The sequence below is a fragment of the Diospyros lotus genome, chromosome 8, assembly GCF_014633365.1.
Source record: "Diospyros lotus cultivar Yz01 chromosome 8, ASM1463336v1, whole genome shotgun sequence".
Lineage (NCBI taxonomy): Eukaryota > Viridiplantae > Streptophyta > Magnoliopsida > Ericales > Ebenaceae > Diospyros > Diospyros lotus.
The window spans coordinates 12243418-12260913 of NC_068345.1; the positions used below are offsets into that span (position 1 = coordinate 12243418).

The 17496-nt window shown below is 37.8% G+C and overlaps 2 protein-coding genes across 2 annotated transcripts; both read left to right on the forward strand.

The window, feature by feature from the left end:
* The first annotated feature begins 365 nt into the window (after positions 1-365).
* On the forward strand, positions 366-13008 carry LOC127808944 (uncharacterized). Its single transcript, XM_052347688.1, has 3 exons — positions 366-678; positions 12397-12511; positions 12774-13008. Exons 1-3 carry the CDS (start codon positions 439-441, stop codon positions 12845-12847), a joined length of 429 nt encoding a protein of 142 aa, XP_052203648.1. The 5' UTR covers positions 366-438; the 3' UTR covers positions 12848-13008.
* A 1336-nt stretch (positions 13009-14344) lies between these two features.
* On the forward strand, positions 14345-16569 carry LOC127808289 (GDSL esterase/lipase At1g33811). Its single transcript, XM_052346762.1, has 5 exons — positions 14345-14636; positions 14776-14900; positions 15303-15551; positions 15695-15953; positions 16088-16569. The coding sequence occupies exons 1-5, from the start codon at positions 14369-14371 to the stop codon at positions 16309-16311; spliced, it is 1125 nt and encodes a 374-aa protein (XP_052202722.1). The 5' UTR covers positions 14345-14368; the 3' UTR covers positions 16312-16569.
* The last annotated feature ends 927 nt before the right edge of the window (positions 16570-17496 follow it).

Consider the following 17496-nt stretch of genomic DNA (forward strand, 5'->3'; position numbering starts at 1 on the left):
AGTTCACCTTAACCTTAAACCCTAAATTCTCTTTCTTTTTGAGTGTGTGGTGCCATTATATTACACAAACCTAACATATATGTTGTATATGCAATGTATATTACAAAGCATAATATACATTATATGTATATACATATCGTTATATTTATTCGATCTTTGGTCTAAAATTAGAATTATATTGAAGACTAATTTTTAAATTTTTTAGATCAAAAACCAGACTAAGCTTATTGAGTTTTGGACTAAATTGTGGTTTTTGATTCGATCTGATCCAATTCTTTGGTCAGACCAAAATTTGAACACCCTTACCCGTTAGAGACCTATTTGGATACCTAGGCCGGTCAGAAAGAGAACGACGCCGTTCTCTGCATTTGTGCGCTTTCTAAGAGGTCATTCTTATCTTTCCGCAGAGAGAGAGAGAGAGGTGGTGCTGTGACTGTGATGGGGAAGACGAAGAGAGAGCTGTTGTCTTCGGCGCCATGGAGAGGGGAAGAAGTGGACGCCGACAAATTCAAAGACGCGAAACTAAAAGTGACCCGCCAACCAGGCTCCACTCCGACGATGCACGTCCCCGGCAAGAAGACGTCCGTCTCCTCCAAAAAGCCTTCCCATGACCAGGACGATGGTTCTCTCTCTGAGATCGATCCCGAGCTCCGTTACAGCTTCCAGCGTAACTTCCAGGTCTCTCTATCTCCCTCTCTCTCATATGCCTCTGGACTTGTTAGTTGTGATTGCCTTCGAATTCAACTAAAAGAATTGTTATCTGGTACTTTATTCCTTGTGGAACTGCATGTTCAGTTTGAGTTTGGCCAATTACCCTTGCCTTTCGATTTTTATTATCTCTTAATTGTTTGTTATTATGGGATTATGGCTGGTTTCATTAATTTAACTGTACTCATGGCTTCGATGGTTCTTCTTTTATTATGGGAGTTAAGATTTAAGCTTTGTTGCTATCTCCTGTAATCTTTGTACATTTTGGTTTTCAGAATTTTCTCTGTCAAATCCATTTATAGGTAACATGTATTTTTCTTTCTTTCATAATTTCCTCTGTTAATTTTCTTTCTAAGAAATTCTTCATCATTTTCTCACGAACGTTTGTGTAGATATGGTCCACTGGGACTTCCTGCAAATGAGAATGTTTGATAAGTTCTTTGAAGAAAATTTATTATGATTGAAAAAAAAAGAAAAAAAAGATGTGAGTCATCTGTATATCTGGCACTCCTTGGAAGATTTGAGTATTCTTGGTTGGAAATGCAAGGGATCAAGTACCCAAGCTCTTTGAATGCTTCAACAATATTAGTATGATTGTACCTCTTGCTTATTTAGCGATTGTCCTAGAATAGTTTGAACTCAGCATTGTTTTCCCAATGTGATATTATGGTCATCCAACCAGTTCCCCAATTTGATAATTTTGATTGTGAAGTTTTTGCAGCTTCATAGCTTATAGGTGTCCTATTCTCAGCTGAAGTTGTTGAGTTTTTATTGTCTTCAAAAGTATTTTACAGCAATTATATAGCACATATAGACACGGGAACAGCTAGAGAGAGAAATCAATAAGAGAACTTTAATACAACAAGTAACATCACAAGCCATAATCCTTCTAGGATGGGTTGGTGACATGAATTCAAGCTCTCCATTCATTTCTGTCTATGATAATTTCTTCTGCAAAATCGTTATATAACAATTTCATACTCAAGGGTTTCTTTATCTATTTTACTACGAACTTTTTGATATTTCATTCACTTGCCTTACAAGTGCATCCATTGGTCTTCTTTTTACATGTTTAAACCATTTTAATGCATCTCGCGCATCTTACATTCAATAGGCACAATTATAATCTTGTTGCAGGTAATCTTATTTCTAATTTTATATTATCTTGTATAGTCGCATATCCAGCATCACATTTGGATTGTAGTTACGCTTATATTTTACTCATATTGGTACCTTATTGTTCAATATTTTGAGTCATACAATAAAGATAGTCTTATAGCTGTTTAATAAAATATCAGATCAACTTTAACTATCCTAGCTTGATTGTTTAAGTAACATCTTCAACAAGTTCCTCTTCTTTCAGATTAATGATCTAAGATATTTAATTTCATCTTTTACAGAGTATTTTGATCAAGCCTCACAATGACACCATCCAACTTGTATTTTTATTGAACTTACATTCTGTATATTAGATTTTTTATGTTGGAGAGAACTTTAGTAAATATTATCTCAATTCACTTGAACATACCATACTATATGGCTTCACCTCATCACTTGACCCCATAGACTTTCCCTTAACTACATAGGATATTTATTGGCTGGTACAAACATGAACCTAATCTATGAATGTATCTAAGATTAGATTTACTTATTTCATTAATAGATTTTAAGTAGTATTGGATTAGTATATTAGATAAGATTATTATTACTAAAATTTTTTAATTGATTTAGGAGTTCTAGCATACAAATTTAGTTGATGTGTGTAATTTAAAATTATGAATTTTAAAAATGCATAAAAGTCGAATAATTGGTAGGGCTTTTGACTCTTTTTCCCCCACCATGTTCTCTTCTGCTGCTTCTCCTTTCTTCCTTGTATCTTTTCTTCTCCTGCCAGATTATCTTCTATATGTTTCTTTCTTCTTCTCCTTCTGCTTTTATTTCTGCCCCTTCCCTTCTTTTCCTTGTTCTTCTCTTCCTCACTCGGTTCCAAATCAACTTGTGAACTAAGTCTAGCTAGTGGAAGTATTTGGCATGATAGTTGAGAAATATGAAGTTAGTAAGACTGATAATCACGAGAGGGGGCAAGAGAGTCACCAAGAGTCCCACCCACTTCCAAATTACAACTGTCAAGTTGAATGGGATCATCTATCTAGTCTGGTTGCAATCTGCACCAATTTATATGTAGCAAGGGTAAGATTTGCTAAGTAAATGGTAAGATAAAGGATCCTCAAAAATTGATCCTTTTTGTGATGAATCAGATGTAGAAAAATCCACAATCATGTCCTGGGTAGTACATTTCATGCAACTTGTGATTAGTTAGGGCTATTATATTTCTCCACACTACAAAAGAAATTTGGGACGCAGCTCAAACCTAGTCTAAGCAATAAATGCAGCTTTAGTATATTGACTAGAAGAGAAAAATTCATGAGACCAACTAGGGAGATTTTATAGCCACTTACCTTTACTAACTTCAAGGTTTGGCAGGAGTGAGATCACTATTAAAAGTTCAGGGTAAGTGCCCATATGTTAAAATGGAGCTTCAAATTGTTGAAGACGGGTATACCTATGAGCTTTTGGGAGGATTGCTTGGAGTTTGATCCATTTTGAGTTCCAATCTTGGTTGAGGACCCTCTTCCTACTCTTCAGGAAATCCTTTCTATCATCTGACATGAAAAAGGTTGCAGGAGTGCTATGTTTTAGCAGACCTTTGATGAGTCAGCTGCCTTGGCGTAGTTGCTACTACCATCATGATACTCTAAAAGCAAATTGAACTTTTTTGCTTTGGAGTTTCTTTTTGGGTTACACTCTTCATAAAAAGGAATATAGTTGTTACCACCCTACTTATCAAAATGATTTGTCTCCGTGTACATAACCGTTTTCAGTCCCTACTCTACATTTTCCTGCCTTCAACTCCTCTTCAGGGCGAGAATGACTGTGAAATCAGTTTTCAGCACCTTTACTTCAATCTGAATATTAGCAGACAGCCTTCTTTAAATGATGAGGTACTTTTTATCAATGATCAGTCCCTCCCTACTGATGAGTTGCATCCTATTGATAAGTTAATTGAACCAACATTGAAGGCATTACAACTCTATTCTAGATTCTATAAAAATAAGACCACTCTAGATGCTCGTGGTCAATTATCTGATCCAGAATCCGGTGAGTCTAATTCCTTCCTCATGTTTCATTACATGGATCTTCCCATTGGTAAATGTAAGGGAGTTAGATTTTGTACTCAATATCCCATGTCTAACTTTGGTTCATATCATAATCCCGCATTTACTTATCTTTCTTTTTTCCTGAAGTTTTCTGTAAGTCAATACCTGAAATGCTACAGGAACCTTTATGTGCCCCAAAGCGGAAAGAAGCAATAAATGAAAAGATGAAAGCCTAAATAAAAATCATACACGAGACCTCATTAAATAACCAAAAGTAAAGAAGACAATAGGATACAAGTGGGTGTTTATATTGAAGCATGAGGTATGGGTTGTGGAAATAAAGGCAGATTGGTGGTAAAAGGTTTTGTGCAAATTTATGGAATTGAATACGAAACATTTGCAAATTAGGTGTTTATAGTGAAGCATAAAGTATGGTTATTGAAAGACATAGAGGTAGATTGGTGGCGAAAGGTTTTACAAAAACCTATTGAATTGACTATGAAACATATGCACCAGTGAGAAACATGGACTCTGTTGAGTCCTTATCTCGTTGGCAACAAATCTAGGATGTATTTCTTCATGGAGATCTTGAAGAGCAAGAATATATGGATTTTCCACATCGAGTTGGATTACCAGGTCTTGATGGAAAGGTATGTAGCTACAGAAGGCATTATATGGACTAAAGCAGTCTCATGGGGCTTGATTTGAAGGTTTTCATAAGCTGTGCAGAGATCCGTTGCAAGCAAAATCAGGCGATCCATACAGTATTTGTTTTATGTTCTTCTCATGGAAACATAACTGTCCATAATTGTTTATGTGGATAACATGATTCTGCTAACTTGAGGAGATGCAAATGCCAAAAATATTACTTGTGAGTGAATCTAACATTAGAAACCTGGGCAGCCTAAAATACTTTCCTGGCATTGAAGTGAAAAGGTCTAAACATGGGATATATCTTTTCCCAAGGGAAATACATACTTGACTTTCTTGATGAAACTTGAAAGTTAATGTGTGAAGGCATAGACATTCTGGTGGAGAAGAATCTTCTTTTATGGATAAAGGATAATATCAGCATTTTGTTGGCAGATTGATCCATTTGTACACACTCGACCACACGTTGCATGTATAGTTGGTACGGTAAGTCAGTTTTATGCATTCATGACATAAGAAACATGTGGAAGCTGTCACAGCCCTAGGGTTTGGCTAGGGTTGTGATAGGAATTTGGAGGGATTTAGGAAAGAGAAAGCAGAAAGGGAGGAAGATTTAGAACTGAAACAGAGAGAAATGGGGAAGGAAGAGAAGAAGAGCCGAGAGAGAGAATTAAGAGAGAGAATAGAGTTTGAAATTTCAATTCATCAATTCAAGCGTAATCCTTCTCCTACACAGTGGCTTATTTATAGCCTCACAGCTATTGCACCCATGTGCAATACAACCACCCATGTGCAATACAACTATAAGCCTAACAAGTACTATATCCTTATTACAATATTGCCCTTATACTACTATTAGGGACATGACAATTCCCCCGCCTTGAAACATTTTTTGTCCCCAAGAAATGCCAAACCTCCACAGCTTCCATATCCTTTTTCCTTCTCTTCCACAACTTGGATGGAGAAGTTTTGAAAAAATTCTGTATGCATAACAGATTTGCAGTGGTTCTCATGTACTTTAATTCTTCATCACTTTGCGCAACAATATCCGCAAACGCCTTAAAATGCAGCAATGTAGAAATGTCAAGTCCAGGAGTTGTTGCAACATTAATTTCCATCATCACCCCATCTGTCATTGCAGTAGGCAAAAATCCCAATTGGCCATCTATAGCAATAATGCGCAAAGCCGCAACAACTTTGTTCTCCATGGTCAAGCTTTTGACTGCTGCATCTATCTTCCTTAGATTTCCTCTCGTCACAGCCATTTGCCAAGATTCCTCACAACTTTGAATCTGTTGCTGAGGAGGGAAATGCCTAATAGGGTCATAACTCATAGGAGATTTCTCTTGGCTGGAAGAAAAATCATCTGAAACACCTGTCTTGTTTACCTCTATTCCCTCCAACATAAAAAACTGGTTTGCACCTTTTGCATTCTGGTTTACATCTTTGGAAATGACAGCAACATGGTGACAGCAATTAAGACCTGCAAAACTTCCTCCTGTTAGTGTTGTCTTCACCCTCTCGTTAGCTAAGGAATCCTCAGCATTATCTGAAACCATAGGCAATGGAAAAGTATCCTTAGAAGCTCCACCATCAATTCCATTTCTGATAGAATTCTGATTCAGAACACCATTCGATCCCTCCATCCCTGCTCTAATCACCAGAGGTAACGGATTGGCTTTAGCTTCCTCAATCAGTTCCTCAAATGCTGCCTTATTAATCTGTTCATCACAGATTCTCTTTGGATAATGCCATTCACCACCAATATCATCACTAATGTTGCATTCCTTCTTGATAATTCTGCTGGAACTGGTACACTTCTTCCACTCCATATTGGAAATAGGTAGTGAATCTGCTTCTCGACTTCTTGCTTTCTCCTTCGGCTGCTCCATTTTAAGGAAGTCTTCTTTGTTAAAATTCCCATGATAATCCTCAAAGTATTCGGCGGGAAAACTGTAATGATACTCCTTAGATAGTATCATTGCAAACTCTTGCAACTTTTCATGTACCATTTGGCCGAATTCTTTGCTCGATTCATGTACCACACTTCTTGTTCCTTTGTCCAATCGGCTGCCAACTGAAAATGCAGCCTTCTTTCGTTGCCATTGAGGCCCCATTTCAGCTGAACATGAAGCACTCTTTTGCTGCAATTGAGATTCCATTGGACTCCTTCATGCACTATTCCTCCTGGCTGAAATCTCACTGGATGGAAAAACAATAGGCCAAGAAACAACAGCTCTTTCCATCCTAATTTCCTTCTGTATCTGCCTCACCCAATCACCTCTAAAATTGATCCAATAAGTGGCAATTGTAGCCACTGTTATGCTTCAAGACCAAGTTTATTATAACAGCAGAAAAAATTGCACACTTACAGCGACTTGATCGGCCTCCAAGAGTCCTCTAGACCGTCTTAATTGTCAACTGAGAATCACAATCGAAAACGCAGCAATTGCGAATCACCGGAACTGCTCTAGGAGTCTCCTTCAAATTCTGAATATAGATCACAGCCAATAATCGATGTGAATGTACCCTAGACACCCTGGACTGCTTGTTGTCAATTTCCGATCAACCTTGTTTCCTTCCGACTTAAATCTCAAACACAGAAAATCCACTGCTCAGTTCTTCAGCAAGGTTCACCACACTTTCGCTGCTCTGTCACGCAATGGCTGAGGCTCACCGGCTTAGGAATGCTTTCAAAACTACACTCCCGGTTGCTACGAGACTTGCTGGAATTAGATACCGGAATTTCCGCACTTCTTAGCCGAGACCCCACAGAATTTAGCGACAGTAAGAGGAATCGAAAGCTGGAATTAGTTGTTGTGCTTCAGCTTGCTGACCCACACTACCCAACCTCGGAAAATAGCCGCAAACAACCTGCTCTTCCGCTTCACATTTGCCGCCCAGAACAAGCGATCGCCTCACCTTCTGGATCGACTACAACAATTCGGAAAACAACAGCAATTCACCTTGTCGTTCCACCTTCAAAAACGCGACAACCAAGATTGATTTGCTGCCTCTTTCGCATGCACGTCTTTCTTCTCGCTCAAGTGAATTCAAGATCGCTGGTGTAATCGCTACCCAATCATCGTCCACAAGCTCCCATCGTGAATCTTCCTACCTGGCTCACCTTCAATTCTGGACACGATTAGAGTCTTACCCGCGAGCCGTCAGCCTCTTGCACTGATCGTTCTCCACACAAGATTGTAGGGGATTAAGATAGCCCAAGCTCTGTGTGCGTTTGCTGAGAATCAACGACTACCCCCAAACTCTCTTCCACTTCACGCCTTCCTTTCTCGCCCGAATCAGCGCCTTTGTCTCACCCATTCGTCATCGACGGACTCCTTCACCAACAACGAGCGTTGTCTGTTCGCGACGCTTCAGGTATGCTCGCCTATTGACCCACTCCAATCGTGAACGCTCCTCTATACTGATTGATGATGGGCTCCGCTATGAATCGGCGACGGAAATTACAACCGACCAAATCAACCAACTCACTTACACGAACGATTGAATTTACAACCGAGGAATGATTGGCTCTGGTCGGAATCACCTTACGGAATCGTCCAGATCCAATTCAACAGCTAAGGACTGCTGCTCAGTTGTAGTCGGACTAATCAAAATCTTAGGGCGGGCTCTGTTGCGGTCTCTGAGGATTCGATCGACTCTGTTGGAGCTCCCTATGAGTTCGATCAATACTATTGCAGCTCCTCAACAATCACTCGTATCACTGGAATCGCCGAATTCTGCAACTCATTCGCTTTCGCTAAGAGTTGCTTGAATTCGCTTTTAATGACCATCTTGCTCCGCTTCGAATCTGGCTTGCTTACTTCAAATTTGATCGGACACTATTGATTTTCCAAAACCACAGCCAAGGAATGACTGTTCTGATACCATTTGTCACAGCCCTAGGGTTTGGCTAGGGTTGTGATAGGAATTTGGAGGGATTTAGGAAAGAGAAAGCAGAAAGGGAGGAAGATTTAGAACTGAAACAGAGAGAAATGGGGAAGGAAGAGAAGAAGAGCCGAGAGAGAGAATTAAGAGAGAGAATAGAGTTTGAAATTTCAATTCATCAATTCAAGCGTAATCCTTCTCCTACAACAGTGGCTTATTTATAGCCTCACAGCTATTGCACCCATGTGCAATACAACCACTCATGTGCAATACAACTATAAGCCTAACAAGTACTATATCCTTATTACAATATTGCCCTTATACTACTATTAGGGACATGACAGAAGCTATTTATAGAACTCTTAGCTACTTGGAAGTCCTTGCCTGTAAAGGGTTGCTGTTTTCTTATCATGATCACTTGAGGATAGAGACCTATATAGATGCTAATTGAGCAGGTTTTATTAAGGATTAACTATCTACCTTAGGATATTGCACATTTGTGGGAGGTAATTTAGCCAGTTGGCGTAGTAAAAGGCAAGTAGTTGCAAGGTCCATTGTAGAGGCAAAATTTAAAAGGAAAAAGATCTATGGGCCCACTCAGTTAGCTGGCAGGGGTGAAAGACAAAGTAGTTGCAAGATCCATTTTAGAGTCAAAATTTAGAGGGAAAATGATTAATGGGTTGACCCAGTCAGCCAACAGGGGTGAAATGACAATTTTGCCCCCTGTTCCTTGGTCCAGTCTACTGATTGGGTCATCCCAATTATCATGGCCCAATTCAGAACCATGGCACAAGTAGTGTATGAGAGACTATGGCTGGAGATCTTATTGAAGAATGGGGTTATGATGACAAAAATGCCATTAGAATGGGGTTGTGTTGTGTTTCCATATTGTACTTGTTGGTTTCACCATATCAACTAAGTGATGGAACACAACTATATTAATTATCTTCATTCACCACCCACCACCATCTCATGAAACTTCTCCATATGAAGATGGTGTTCAAACTTCATTTCATCATTACTCCGCCAAGGGATATTATCCACTGCCGGTCCCAAGCTCGGATAAAGGAGGAGGGTTGCGTTAGGTAGCCGACAGCCAGTGTAAAACTTAGTCGGATCCAAATATGAATTCTAGACAAACTATCTGTTGGGATGTAACCCACATAGAAGTCTAGAATTCATGTATCCAACCCCACATAGTGGGATAACGGTTGGATATGTTGTTGTACTCTTTTGTGATAATTACACAGCTTTATAAGTATAGCTGTCAAATCCTATTAAACATAATTGTACTAAACATATTGAGCTTGACTGGCACTTCATCAAGTAGGAACTGGAAGGAATAATTTGCAAACCAACTTGCAGATGTTGTGACCCTGGATGTAGCAAACAGTTTTTTTTTGTGGTCACTTACTGGGCATGCAAGACATCTATGCTCAGCTCGGGGGGACATGTTTATAGATTGAGTGATTGACTAATTTTTGTGATCGGGTGATTGTTGTTCCTCCGTTTATATCTATTCATATTTTGAGATTTTCTGCTATGTGTACAATACCCAATTATGTGAATTGATAATCAAGCTTTTGGTTCATTTGGCCATGGCAATTCTTATGTCTTCTCTCCCTACACTCTTTTCCAGGATTCATTCCCATGCGCCCCCCCCCCCCCCCCAAAAAAAAAAAAAAAAAACCAATTCAACAAGTGGTGTCATGATTTAATCCTAAATGAGGGTTTTGGGTGGCTGGTAAGCGTGTGATCCACTTTGGGACAAGCCTAACGAAGGTTGCAGTAATCTTTTCAAGTAGCTACTATTTCATGATGGGATGTGATATTGTGCCTGTGTTGTGCCAAGGGAACTAAGAATTTTGAGCCTTTGCATTTATTTTGCAAATTATGTTTTTCTCTCTTTTTTGTTATATTTTTCCTCTCTTCCTTTCCCTCCTTTTCACAATGGAATAAAGATGCTTCAACCTCATTAGTTTTCACTCCCTGCTTTGTTAGGATGATGCTTCAGAGGATGAATAGTGACTTCCTCTGAACTCCATCTTAAACATTAGTTGCCTTTGTCCCCACTTTGGAACCAAGTAATCTTGCAATAGTATTTCTTGGTCAAAATAATAATTACTGGAGGCCGTTAAGGTTGAATGTGACAGGTGGTGTTGTTTTGCTTTTGATGATATTTTGATGATGAAAAACTTTATATCTTTGGAATTTGAAAATGAGATATATTTTATCTTTGGAAATAAAAAATGCAAAATCCAAATAATGGCAAAGGATAATGAGCTTTTAATAGTTAAAAACTGTTGACAATTTTTCACAAATTGTTGGAGAGTTTTTACAAACTGTTGATCGTTTTAGAAAAGAATCGACTGTTTTTTCTTAGGTGAACTCTTGAACTATCGACATGACAAATTTCAACTCTCTGTTCTTTTCACGTAAGTTCAAAAACTGTCAACCGTTATTATATAATGTCGATTTGTTGTCAAAACAATTGACCGTTTTTCTAAGGAAGTCAACTGTTTGCCCAAAGCCGTGAGTATGTTTCAATTTTCTTAAGGAAAATTGCCGACCTATTTGGTAAACTGTCGACCGTTTCTTAACTGACATGTTTAAATGACTAGTTTTTGCATGCATTAAAAGCTCCCAGCGACTTTGGCAACGGCTAGTTAATTCAGTGCATGAGAGAAGCCTATAAATACCAGGCCAAGGATGCACTAGAGAGGTTGATCAAGTGATAAAAGCTTACAAGTTATATTGTTCTTCTCACTAGTGCTTGTACTTTCAATATTTCTCTTAACAAAGTCTGTTTATCTTTTGTAATATATTGTTAAAGTCTTGTTGCATATTGTTAAAGTCTTGTTAGTGTCAACTCTCAAATTATTCTCTGTGTAAATTGTGTTGTATTTTTTAGCGGTTGTGCTAGAGATCTTATTTAGTATAAGTAGGAGGTTGTAAATTCATAGCGGTTTTACTAGATGGCCTATTTGGTTAAGTAGGAGATTATAGTGGATTTTGAAATCTCCAGTGGAGAGTTAGAGTAGTGGAGTAGGCTGGATTGAGTATAGTGGATTTTGAAATCTCTAGTGAGGAGTTAGAGTAGTGGAGTAGGCTAGATTGAGCTGAACCACTCTAAATCTTTTGTCTTTTGCTTACCTTGATTTATATTCTCTTGCTCCTAATTCACTGTTTTGATATTTCTCTTTAAAATCTCCACAAATTTTTAAAATCTGTAAACACCCAATTCACCCCTCTTTCGGGTGTGAGCACCATTAGATTACACAGACAGTGCAATACTTTATGAAATTGGTGAAAGCATTAATGTGCTAACTAAGCTTTTAGAGAAAGAAAGGGTAAATGTGAATTGTGTTGGCGAACATATGAGAAATGAAAAGAGATACATGCATGCATAACAAGCCATAAGATACAAAGTCTACATTAATGATGATAGAGTTACAGGGATGTCTTCCATGCAAGCTAGTCTTTCTTATCAGATTTGGACCTTCATCCTCGGTTGGTCAGTATATGCTGGTTTTGCACTATTTCCCTTACCGACTTCTACCTTTTCGGTTATTTACTGTTTGCCTCAGAATATAAGATGTATGAATTTATGCTGTATTTGTGGAGCTGTACCATCCTTATGAATGTAGATTGAAACTTGTTAAATGCATCATGAATTTGACTATTTATTGTCTTGAAATACCAAAGGCAGCTCTTAACTGTGCAGAGCTTCAAATTCTATCTGCTACTAATCTAGAAATTGATACTGGCAATAGAGCATGCTTAGTATATCTCTTTCTTTCTTGTTTAATGCTCTTTTCTCATGTCAAATGAAATTGCAAATCCTCAAATGCTTTTGAGCTGCATTTTGCCTTTGATTCTTTGGCAGTTGGAGTTCTGCTGCCGTTTCATCCTTCTTAACTAGTATCATCTATATACCTCTCCCCCATCATTTCATGTTTGTGATCGTTATTCTTTCATGTAATTGCAGTTTCTTCGAAGGGTATTCAGCATAGACACCATTGTGAAACCTCTTCCTCCTGCGATGGCATACAATGCCTCCCGCAACTTGAGTTTCTTTACTCGAATCTTCACTCAGTTCTTTGGTAAGTCCTAATACATAAATGTCAACTTCCTCTCAGTTTTTAGATCTGACCAATAGGGGTGCTTTATTTAGACCTTTTTCCAGCTGTTTTAAGTTAGGTGATAAGATGTGAAATTCAGGTTGTTTGCCAGGGACCATTTAAGCTCATTGTTCTTTTCAACCGTGAAACATTGTTGACCAAAATTATATCTGTTTTTTTTTCAGATTCTTCTCTTTTATCTTTCTCTTCTCCCAATCTGATGGTGGTGTGTTTTGTTGAGCAGATCCTGACGGCATCTCAAATGCACAGAAATCTCTTGGATTAGGACAAGAAGAGAAAGTTCGTAAAGTCCGTTGAACAAATTCTGCAACTTTTGCACATTTCCTGTCTTGTGTCTGTTAGAAAAGTTTTGTATTTTCACTTGATGAAGAACCGCTATACATATTAATGCTTCCTGTATGAACAAATTTGGGATCTTCCATGACCAGACTGACTATATATCATTTGATTTTGGTTCCTATTCTGTTGTACTCGCTCCTTCTTGATCCTAAAATATTTCCATGACCAGACCATATATCATTTGATTTTGGTTTCTACCTTTTAAAATGCACACTAAAATACTTTATTAAATACACATGATAACTATTTAATGTTAGAATACATCTTCCTCTGTTTTTAATGTTAGACTATATATCAATTGATTCCTAAAGTACGTAAGTGGGATTTAAATATTTTATGTTAGAATACATCTTCCTCTGTTTTTACACCAATATATATAAATGGGCCTCCATCGGTCCATATTTGCAGCTCATTTTGATCCCTTTGGACATCAATTGTACCACATTTATTAGACTGTTGGAGAGGCTTGACAGGCAACAGTTGAGAGTCAACAAGATGGTGATTTTAAAAGACATTAAAGATATGTTCGGTGGTGATAAATAGTTCTTATCCTTTAAATAAATAAAATATTAAAAGGTTGAAAATAATATTCAAATGAGAACCTTTTTTTTAATAAAAATATTATTTGGACACTTAACGTTAACATTTTGTATGATATTTAATACTAATAACTTTTGCAGAGAATAATTTGTGTGAGTTGAAGTGAAAGTAAATTCATAATACATTAACAATATTGAGTGATCACTATCTCAGTTAATTCTCTCAGAGTATACATTAATACTGAGTATCTATATATCTCAATTTCTTGGCACATCGACATTTTCTAGTTTCCAAGTAACGAACACAGTTTTTCGTATTCAATACTTCAACCCATTTCTCAAAATTTTCTTTTAAAAAAAGTTCAAGATGACAACTGAAGATCCAAAATCAGAAAAAACATCTTCATGCAACTATAAATATATATATATATTTATATATAGCCCAATCCTTTTCCATAAAAAACAGTGGTAACCTTGAACTGATATTCTATTTCTGGTCTTTACTGAAACATAATTAAACACCACCATTTATGATTACATATATATATATATATATATATGCCGCCATGAAAAGGGCAGGAGCATCTTCTTAATTCAGAAGCAATTCTCTCTCTTTTTGCAGATCGATTATGATCACGAGATTTAATCCCTCGCCACCGCTGCGAGCCAATATATAGTAGTGAGCAGCACATGATTTCCAGCTCAAAAGCTACGGACTAATTAACCATTGAAATGGCGTTTCACGGGGCCATTAATTGCTGCTGCTGGCTGGCTGTCCATCCATCCCACCGCAACAATAACAAATTAAAGAAAAACGAACCCAATAGTTATTAATTAAAGACGATCGACGACACATTTGAGAAAATGGCTATATATATACACACATATACAAGGCATATCGAAGGGAGATAGATGGATGTAGTGCATGGTTAATTAATGCATGCATGCAAGCGAGATGAGGAGTTTGAGAAAGCTGGTCTTGGCGGAGCTTGCGGCTCTCTTGTGGCTCACGGCCACCGCTTGCTCGCAGTTCCAGCAGCAGCCACAGGTGCCTTGCTTCTTCATCTTTGGCGACTCGCTGGTTGACAATGGCAATAACAATGGCATTCTCACTCTCGCCAGAGCCAACTACATGCCTTATGGCATCGACTTCCCACAGGGCACCACTGGCCGCTTCACCAATGGCCGGACTTACGTCGACGCTCTAGGCACGTACACATATATATACATGTATTGAAGATGCCATTTAATTTGTATGGTTCATTAATTAATTTTGATGAAAATTAATGTGCAATATTAATGGGGGCCGGGAACATGTAAGCCTAAGGGTCTTAATTGTTTTTGCAGCTCAACTTCTAGGGTTTACAAGTTACATACCCGCTTATGCAAGTGTGCGAGGGCGCGACATTCTTAGGGGAGCGAATTATGCATCGGGAGCAGCTGGGATTCGGGATGAAACTGGCAACAACCTGGTAATTAATGAATCAGAATATATAGCACTTGATCCTAGCTAGCTTGTGTAAATCTTTTTAATTAGTTATTTAATTTTGTTAGGGTTAGACTCGTTAATCAGCCATAGATAGTAGAAGAAGAACACACAAATAACCCAATCAACTAACCTACATCAAAACAAGGATCGATATATAATCTAGTCAAACAATGATACTTAAGATTCATGAGCTTTTGAATGAAAAACTACAAACTGCATGTATAACATTTGAGATTTTTTGAATTCGTTCTTAGATTTGGTTTCCTGTTCCTACCTGGTTTTGATTTTCTTGATCAAAACCAACTACATATATACGTACTCTCCTTTGATTTTGAGTTTGAAGAAATGTATACCCAACAAAAATTTGCTTGATATCGTGTTGTAGGGCGATCACGTACCGATGAACCGACAAGTAGCCAACTATGCAACAACAGTGAGGCAGATAAGTAGGTATTTCAGAGGGGATATCAATGCTCTGAGTGGCTACCTCAGCAAATGCATATTCTACTCCGGCATGGGAAGCAACGACTATCTCAACAACTACTTCATGACCGACTACTACCCCACTCATTCACAGTTCACCCCGCCGGACTACGCCGCCGCTCTGCTCCAAGATTATTCTCGCCAACTCACAGTCAGTCTATATATATACATATATATATGTGCATATAAAACCCCAGCACTAGTACTAGTACTACTTGGTATTTCATGGCTGTTTGGATTTTACTCTGGCCTGTGAAACCAAGCTGTTTAATTATTGCGTGTGTGATTGGCTAGGAATTGTACAATTTCGGAGCTCGAAAAATAATCGTCACCGCGGTAGGCCAGATCGGTTGCATACCTTACCAGTTAGCCCGCTACAACGGCAACGATAGCCGGTGCAACGAAGAAATCAACAACGCCATCATCCTCTTCAATTCCGGCCTCCGAAAGCTGGTGGATGGCTTCAACAAGGGCCAGTTGCCCGGAGCAAAGTTCGTGTATTTGGATTCTTACCAAAGCACCAAAGACGTAGTGCTGAATGGCAAATCTTATGGTGATGATATTACTCATTAATCATTTGCATGATTGATTGATTCTATATATGTATATGATGTTTTATGAATTTGGGCATCTGATTAATTACTTGCTGCCTAGTTAAAACAGTGTAAGTTACTTGTTAATATGCAGGATTTGAAGTGGTGGACAAAGGGTGCTGTGGGGTGGGGAAAAACAACGGGCAGATAACATGTCTGCCGCTGCAATCCCCGTGCGACGACCGCACGAAATACTTGTTTTGGGATGCCTTTCATCCGACGGAGGCCGCTAATATTGTGTTTGCTAAGCAATCATACGCTTCCAAGTCAAGATCTTATGCGTATCCCATAAATATACAGCAATTGGCAATGCTCTAATTAATTAATGCTTTCAGATTAACCAGCCTAGCTAGCCCTATATATATATATTTCAACAAGTTCTCTGGTGCTTAAGCTGATCATATACATATATATATGGTCATGGCTTTTAATTAGTTTTCATGTTCCATGAGGCAGTTCGCCTTCGCCCCTTCTCACTGAAGCTTCTGTCGTCGTGTTAATTTTCTTGATTATTGATTTGATTCTGTAGAACTGTTCTTTTATCCTCATATATATATATATATAACTTTAATGAAATAAGCCAAATTGATTATCAGATTATGCATGCAATCTCCTTTACATTCTTAGAATTTTCAATAACTTAATTGTAGTCTCTCTTACATAATATTAATTGGTTATTATATATATATATATATATATATATTAGAAATTGGGCACACACATCAAATGTACAATTCATATATCGACATATATAATTATATTTTTTGCTGGATTGATGGATCATCAATCGTTATTCAACTAAACCTATTTCTAACTAGTGCCTCTAATTTAAAGAACGGCAAGACCTCAATGTTCGTACGTGTATTGTAAAGAATCATTTTTATTTTAGGGTTTATTATTTTTTGCTAGTGCATTTATGTCATGTGTGTGATTTTTAAGTTATAAACCTGCCTTATATATAAGCCTAGACAGTGTGCACCTAAAGGATAATAACTACAAGTTCTCATCAATATAAAAAATTTATAAAAATAAAATAAAAAATAGAGATGTCATAAGGATTGTCAATCTTGGTCGGATTAATAACTTGGCTATGATAGATATATATTGGTCAAATCACCACCTCAAAAATTAAAAATAGTACTCTATATTTAACAATATTCTAATACATAAAGAAAGAATGAGTTAATAACACCTATTATAACGTACCTTCCAAGGATTGAGATTTGGTGGTTTTATGATGTGGGATTTGTTGGAGTTTCTTAGTTGCAGTCACAGGCACTTAAAGTGGATTATATCAATCAACCCCTCAAAGTTATTTTTAAATACTATACCTCTACATATAATTAGCAACTTGGGTTAAATTTCATATAAAAGATAATATGTTGTTCACATTGGATAACATTTATGTTGCCTAACACGGGCTCATAAGGGGGTGGGTGTGTGGTTCCACTCTCCTATGGGGTCCACGCCCCCATCTTCTCTCTCAATTTGTATGCGTCGGGT

Bases quoted from the DNA above. Each gene is read 5' to 3' on its own strand.
- LOC127808944 (XM_052347688.1), top strand. From the start codon at position 439: ATGGGGAAGACGAAGAGAGAGCTGTTGTCTTCGGCGCCATGGAGAGGG. The intron at 679-12,396 runs GTCTCTCTATCT...ATGTAATTGCAG, and splicing joins GCTTCCAGCGTAACTTCCAG to TTTCTTCGAAGGGTATTCAG. The intron at 12,512-12,773 runs GTAAGTCCTAAT...TTTGTTGAGCAG, and splicing joins AATCTTCACTCAGTTCTTTG to ATCCTGACGGCATCTCAAAT.
- LOC127808289 (XM_052346762.1), top strand. From the start codon at position 14,369: ATGCATGCAAGCGAGATGAGGAGTTTGAGAAAGCTGGTCTTGGCGGAG. The intron at 14,637-14,775 runs GCACGTACACAT...TTGTTTTTGCAG, and splicing joins GACTTACGTCGACGCTCTAG to CTCAACTTCTAGGGTTTACA. The intron at 15,552-15,694 runs GTCAGTCTATAT...GTGATTGGCTAG, and splicing joins ATTATTCTCGCCAACTCACA to GAATTGTACAATTTCGGAGC.